At 37.8% G+C, this 7,841-nt stretch overlaps 1 protein-coding gene across 1 annotated transcript in view; it reads right to left on the minus strand.

Moving 5' to 3' along the window:
- The window catches only part of LOC108741699, a 32,081-nt gene extending 31,315 nt beyond the window's left edge, over positions 1-766 (minus strand). The window contains exon 1 of the mRNA XM_018476590.1: positions 534-766. Coding sequence (XP_018332092.1) covers positions 534-585 — 52 coding nt within the window. The 5' untranslated portion in view covers positions 586-766. The remainder of the gene's footprint in view (positions 1-533) is intronic.
- Positions 767-7,841: the final 7,075 nt, after the last annotated feature.

Here is a 7,841-nt window from a genome sequence, read left to right on the forward strand (position 1 = left end):
TGAATTTTCAGTTTTTTTTATGATAAAGTAAGTATCTATACATTGAATTTTTTTTGGTTTAGTATTAGCACGTAATCCTGGATATTGTAATAAAAACTGTCAAAATTTATTGGAATTCCAGTAAAAATTTTATAAGAAATTTTAAAAAGTTGTGATAAGAAATATGATAAGAATTTCGTAATAAAGTAAGTTTTTCCTCAGACTCAAAATTACAAATTAACAAATTTTTTGAAACTTTCCTTAGATAGATATTATTAATCAAGATAACAAGGACAAAGTTTAATGGATTAAAAAGTTTCCTTTAATGCGACACGCCTCTTTTAGGATTTACTTAGGAATCGAAAGGCAGGCTCCTACAAAATTTTTAATCCTTCCGTCGTCGTCTCTCCCCTTTTGTGGATGTTTCAGAACTTTGCGCGTTTAGCACCGTCGAAGCAAAAAAATAAAAGGAAAACCGACATAAATCCTGACGACAACTCGTTAAAAAGTTTCCGTCAACTTGTTCCTCGAACTCATTTGCATCTCCCTCTTACCTTTGAAAAAGATCAGGACGAAGTGGCAAAGCACCGAGTACGACTTCCTCATTTTCTCGGCCACTCGACGAAACCAAAAAAAAAAACACTCACACAAGACACTCCGCGAGTTGGCTATGAAAACATTCGCGGGTAAGAAGTGCTCATGAGGTGGTCACGCAACGTACTGAGCGCAATTATCGCTAACGAACGCAACCTGCTCGCTCCAGGAAGCGCGGCATACACGAGGCGAACCTGCCACTACAGGACTACAGAGTAACAATTTCGAATCGGGAGAACGCGACGCGACGCCCGCTACGATCCTGTTTCAAGCATCAGTTGCTCGAGCTTAGAAAGCTCGCACGCCTGCGCCTCTTTGTAATCCTTTTTAACGCAACATACCTACCTATCTTTAATTATTATATTGACTTTCTTTCTGCATAATAACAGATGAAACAATTGCATAAGTAAATATCGTTCTTTTGGTTTTTGTTAAAAAAACAAAAAAAAACAACCGAATAAGACTGGAAAACAAACGGTGATCTGTTAGTGGCATCATTAATTTGAAAGAAGTTGTAGGGCAACAAACAAGGTGGAAAGGTCTCCAGATAAGAACGGCAGACAACTCGTTCGCTATTAATAAGGAAAAATAACTCCAGAGAAAATTCAAACAACTCGGAAAATAATTTTCGCTTTACAGAACTACTACGATGAATGATTAAAGTTTAACGAGAACTGAACAGAAATTTAGTTTGCGTAAAGTTTTCTAGGATTTTTAAACAACAAAAGGATTCTCATTAAATGAGCTAAATTGAAGAGGTCAATTTTTTTTTATATAATTTACTTATTTTTTTGCATATATTATCCTTTGCATTTTTGAGCCAAAATTAATTATTTTAATTCAAATCATCCTTATTAAGGACCTTACATTTTTCAATCGTCCGTTTTATCCTTTGAAAGGCCCGACTGTTTTATCATCAGGCAGGTACCTAACTAAAGCAGGATTTTATTGAAATGTACTGCTTTGAAGTTCCCTTTCCTTGTATGCTACACTAGAGAAGTTTTCCAGAGTTCCCACCGTTATCCCGATGATCCCTTAAAGGAAGTTTATGGTTTAATGTAACTACGTAACTACGTTTAAATTTGCGAGTACGAAATGAGGAAGGACAACGTTTCTATCCCCATAAAACGAAACGAATATTAGTAGAACCGGGGGGTTAAGCGTTTCGTTTAAAAAGTTCTAGGCGTGAATGTTAATAAGGTTAAAGCATGATAAGCTTGTCCCATTTTCGGGGTAGCATAATTGAGTTTAATCCCCCGGACTTTGCCGTTGTAATTGTTTGCCTAACGTCGCGTGAATAATGCTCCCCGTTCCGTTTCGAAACACCGCGGAAATGTTCTTATTTTAAATGCAAACTCTTTCGAAAACGTCTGGAATTCTTCGTTATGTACGCGCGAAAGAAGTAATAAAACAAAAGACGGAGCGTGACTGTTAGAAAAGACAACCGACGATCGTCCACATCGCAACGACTGCGAAATGTAAAATTCATAATGGGCACCTGGCCGACGCGACTTTCAATTTAGCGGAATTGTTCGAGGTAAAGTTTCAGCAGAGAACAAAATTATAAAAAAAGTTGAAACTCGTCATGATGGCAATTGTCATTTGTTACGATTCAAATGTTATCCGTACGAAATCATTCGAAACATTTCGATAAAAAAAGAACATCGGTGACAAAAATGTCATTTAAAGGGGCTGTTATTTTGAACGTCCTGTAGGTATAATCGGTCGATTGTTATTAGCTCTGAGCGTAAAGTAAAAACGGGTGATCAAATATTCAGAAATCGGTGTGCGAAAATCCACCCTCTCGTGGCTACAGTGTCTCCATGAAGCCACTAAAATTTATCTATTTTGTATACGCGCACTCAAACACAATACATTGTTATTCTGAACACGTTTTGCTACCCTCCAGTACGCAAATGTGCATGCACAAATTGCAATATGCGCTTATGGACAATGTGGAACACGCTAGACTACGATAATTTGCCCTAACAACTAAAATTTAGCGTTATAATACCCCACTATTAATAGTTGCGGATTTTGAGGGCTTATTTTGAATGTTTTAAGTTAGAGGGTGACCATTGCATAATCTCCAAAATCCAGCGACGCGACATAGTCCGAATAATTTTTTTTAAGTTTGAAAAGGTGCCTTTAACAGGGGTGTAATTCAAACAACTTGCTAATATGTCGCAGTTTTATTCAAACATTGTTAGCTTAACACTTAGACTGCTTTCATTTGTCGCTTATAATCGTGATATATTTGTATAACCGTCATTTATTTTGATGCTAAAACAAATGATGATACGAATGGCCTCTATTTTGAATTAAAACAAAACAAAGTAAAACAATAAACATCATATCGTTTGTTTGTGCATCAATTGGTTCTATAACAGTAGCAACGTTGCGATTTTGTTACGCAAGGCGAAGTCAACTTTAATTTCTTTGTGTCCCATTTTTGCACTGCTGGCGCGTACTTTTTGGCCAACGTTCCCCGTTCTAATTTTTATTCGAACGGTTAAAGCAAGTAATTTGTAACGGGAAAACATAACGGGAGCATGGAAAGGAAACCGAAAACTTGACTCTGTTTTGTCCTCAAGTTTCGAATTTATTTTCTTTTTCCTTCCATTCTTTCTCTACCTCTTTTACTCTTTCAGTTAATGCACTCTCTTTTGTTGGGAAACCTCACAACGTTTTATTTTAATTTATGAAACCGAACTTTCCTTGAAATTCCCGCCGCCGTATCTGTAATGCCCATTTCGTTTCGCGAACAATGTCGTCTATGATTTTAACCCAAATCTTGGACTTTGGTTGTTGCAAACTTTTTCGAAGTCGAGGAATTTTTGTCTTTTAGACTTTTTTCCGATATCTAACTTCGGGTTTGAAAACGCGAATACAATCATGAACCGATGATGGGTTTTTCTGTTTCGTCAAAAAATTAACAGACAAAACAAGTACGGCTCTGCTCTACAAGTCAAAAGTGGGCTCTGTGGCTTAATTTACCACTAACCGGCTAATTAAAAGCGACGGTGGTGAGGGTTGATATTAGCCTTTGTTGTTTCAGAGTGCCAATCGTGTAGGTTTCCGATATACCTAAGGCTTACTGACCCTGTAGAGAAATTACCGACAGCCTGCGTTGTTTACAAGGATCTATAGGCTGCCGTTGGTTGTTGTTATATGAAACCGCGTCTCGTGTAAATTAGTTCGACATGAACGGTCGCGTCAATTAAGGTCTTTTGGTGATTGATCGCACGCCATGTCAGCATCCTGCAAGATCCACAACAATCTCGTTTCGGCAGGATAATTGCACATTTTGTTGACCTTTAACACCAGCTTCGCAGCCCACTTTGATGCCGCCACAGAGGACTGACTTAATCGCTACAATCTGATCGGAAATTCCATTAACTGACTGTCAACAAGAGCAAAAACGAAGAAAGAAAGTATTATGTAAATGTCATAAACTCATCACAATTGTGTATCATAAAACTGCATGTCATTGCGAATATTTTTCATTCAACTTTATGATTTCAATTGTCCAATATTGCACCGCCCATTGCATGTTTTTTTGTCCGCTATTCTGCTTTCGTATTCTTCTGTCTATTCGACCTTCACTTGTCCGCTATCGAATTGTTCAATATTCTTCTGTCTGTTCGATCCTCATTTGTCCGCTATTGATCTGTTTATTATTCTTCTGTCTGTTGAATCTTCATTTGTCTGCTATCTTTAAATTGTTCGTAGTTTCTTTTGTTATTATCGCGTTTTCTGGCAGTTAATAGGAAATTTACTATCAAGGAACTGTAATTGTTAGGCACCGTACGAGAAAATTGTTTATTAACCGTGATAATAATGATGACAAATCATTTTGAAGTGTAGAATGTTGCTTAATTTTTCATCGAGAACGGAAAATATTATGTACAATAAGAGCGTCATTAAGCCATCAACGATGACTTGATGCTCCAGGTCACAATGAACTCCGTATCGCTTCGGTCCCGCTCCTTGCTCGTTTGTCGTTTCAGAAGAATGACTAATGGACGTTTGTAGTCAGTCAGTAAAGAAGGATCTCTTAGCGCGTATCCTTTTGACGGCCGGAACGAAAACTGGCGCCGTTTATTGCTTGAAACAATGTGAAGGTGACCGATTGGAAAATTGATAGTTGATCTTGTTAATGTTTCACTTTGACGACGGCAGATAGCGAAAATAAATCGTCCTCTTGCTTCGAAAATTAATTTTTAGGAAGGAAGCAAAAGGAGAAATTGTAGGCTGTTTATGTAATATCGTCAACCACTTGATATTGGCGTATAGGGGCCTTACATTAAATAAAAAAAAAGAGAACTCTCAACTGAAAACAATATCTAATAGCCGCTGATGGTCAACTGTTTAATTTATAGACTCTGTTCAACTGTTTGGCGTATTTTGTTTTTAGTGGAGTCGATTTTTTTTAATATAAATTAATTGCGTCTAGTAATGGAGGTACCTAAGGGAGGTAGACAAACTAAATTGATAGGAATAGTTGTCCTGACCAGTATTATGGTTGGCGTAGCATCGCGTTCCGGATCCCAGGAAAGGTTTCATTATCGTACTTTCTGAAAACCGAAGTGGCTCTTGTAAACATTCATCCCCTAGCGGTTTGGGGTTGCATCCGCACGCTTCTGTCTGCTAGACACTCAAGCGATGTCATCGTCCCATAATTATCCGCTCAGAGAGCTCACAAGGACGGGACACAATTGGGGAAAATACAGATAGAGAGAGATGGAGGATTTTCGAGGGTATGCCAACCGTTACGACGGCAGCATCTCGGTGTGCTGGTAGCAGTGGTAGTCCTCCACGGCCGTCTCCATTCATTCCTTTGTCGACGACAATGTTTTACTTTCAGTTCCGGACTCTCGGCAGCACGTTAACAAGTTCGTAATTTTCTAAATGCATTCCCCCAACTCAGCGGCTCAACCAAACGATTGAAGGAAGATACATGAGTAAACTGGGAACAATTTAATGATAGATAATTAAATTGATACTTCAAAATCTATGAACGATGATTGTTTGAACAACTGATTGATTTGTAAAGTACTTAGTGAGACGCACTTATAATAAGGAAATCCCGGAAACTGTGTGTGATCGTGTCCCATTTCGACCACCCAAAATTTGCTGCTAGAGTAGTGGCAGGGTGTGAATACGAATAACATGAAGAAAAAAAGGACATAGAATAGACAGAAGAATAATAAACAAACGAGCAGCGAACAGAGGAAGAATGATCAAACAGAAGAATAAGCATTTGGACGGCGGACAAATGAAGATCGAACAGACAAAGGAACAATAAACATTCGAACAGAGAACAAAGGAAGATCAAAAAGGCAGAAGAATAATAAACAGTCGAGAGATGGATAAATGAAGATTGAACAGTGAAAAGAAAAATAAACAATTGAAGGGCGGATAAATGTGTATCTGACAGAAGAACAGCGGACAAAATAACATCGAACAAATACAGACGGTAGAATATTGGGCCTGTACTCCTTTATAGGTACCTACCTACTATATTAATTATATTTTAACGAATCATCCATGATGGTTCATCACTACAAGTCAAGTAGGGGCTATAATAACGGTTTTGAAATTCGCATGGGCGAAGCAAATTAATTACAGAAATATTTGCGTTTCATAATTACAGACATGCATGATATGTATTTAGCATTGACGAAATCATCGATGGTATCTATGCAATTAGCTAATACGCAATAAATCTAAGTTCATCAGGAATGCATTCGTTTTGTTATTGGTATGTTTCCTATCGGATCACGTATGTTCCTGCAATAATATATTCTCGTTACTGTATTTTAGCCCTTCGTGTTAACATGGAAGAGGTTGTGTATGAAGTCATTCATTTGAGGGAATTAACAACGTTAACAAATTGTAACATTGACATCAAATTTAATTCCGAACTAACTCTCTCATTTCCTAGGTACACGAAACTTTGCAAAAAGTTGAATTTAAGTGGATTTTAGTGTCCGCTCATATTAAACGGCAATTGTCCGCTCCGTCGATATTCGACTATCCTGCGTGCAATTGTCATCCATTCAGCTATTGTTTTACGTTGATTTGTCCGCTGTTCAACTGTTAGTTTCATGTTCATTTATCCGCGGCGCCTTTCAATTGTCTTGATGTTCAATGCTCGTTTGTTCGCTGCTTTCAACTTTCTTCAACTACTTGTACCTATCATTCTGTATGCGTAAATAGTTAAAATTTCCACGGTAAAACTCTTGTAATATAATATGCAAAACGGATTTTCTCTCTAGTAAATCATTCAGTTCGAACTTTGTCGCTTTCAGTAAAAGTTTTGTGGGTCGTTTTTCTTGTCATTTTAATCAATTCTTCAATTACGCGCCCTCGAACGAAATAGGGAGGATTCCGTCGATTCATTTTTCTTCTAAAACGCTGTTCAAATTTGCACATCCGCGTTACCGGCGTCCGAACTGTCGATGTGAAATATTCGATTCTATATGGTGCAGAGATTTTGTGTAAATACACGGTGTTTATTCCTATTTCGTCGGCGTCAGATCCAATTTCAATTCAAATGTTTGCTCGGCTGTTGTGAACGAGATTGGACCTATACATACACGTAGGGGGCCAGTTTTTCAATTCGTTAGGTCGTCATTACTTTGTGTTGCCACTGTTGATATTGTTGTTGTTGTTGTTGTTGTTGTTGTTCTGACAATACACCGATGCATTTCCATTGTACATGTCTCACATCGACTGTTCTGATGATGCAATTAATCTTGTGGAGACCGGAGCAAATTTGCTGATATGTAAATTGAACGAAGGACTAAGGGACGCAAGGACAAATGAAACAAGTCGTCGAGTGCTCCCGCGTAATGTTTACTTGCAGGATAAAGTTCTTGATTAGAAACGGGATGACATCGTGGTACCTACATTCCTGAACATTTTTAATATCTACATACGTATTAGGACAGATCAAATCCGAGGACGTGGCTAAATGGACAAAATACGTTTCCAGGGCCGCTTTCAGTTTCTGATGTTGTTTTGTCATTTACACAATAAGAAAAGAAAACAAATGAACTCGAATATCTTCTAGATGTAAAGAAAAAAAGAAAGTCAGTTTTTTCGATTGCCGCTAGTGTATAGGTACATCTTTTGGTAGATATAAATACGTTTTTGTTGAAAGAAGATGAATATTTTCTTTTGAAACGATTAGATAGATAGGTACATCGTGATTCCAGTATTTTTCACTGGGTTTTTCGGTCCCTTCTTTTGTAGACGTGGCC

This window comes from Agrilus planipennis, unplaced genomic scaffold (genome assembly GCF_000699045.2).
Source record: "Agrilus planipennis isolate EAB-ADULT unplaced genomic scaffold, Apla_2.0 scaffold235, whole genome shotgun sequence".
In the NCBI taxonomy this organism is placed as follows: domain Eukaryota; kingdom Metazoa; phylum Arthropoda; class Insecta; order Coleoptera; family Buprestidae; genus Agrilus; species Agrilus planipennis.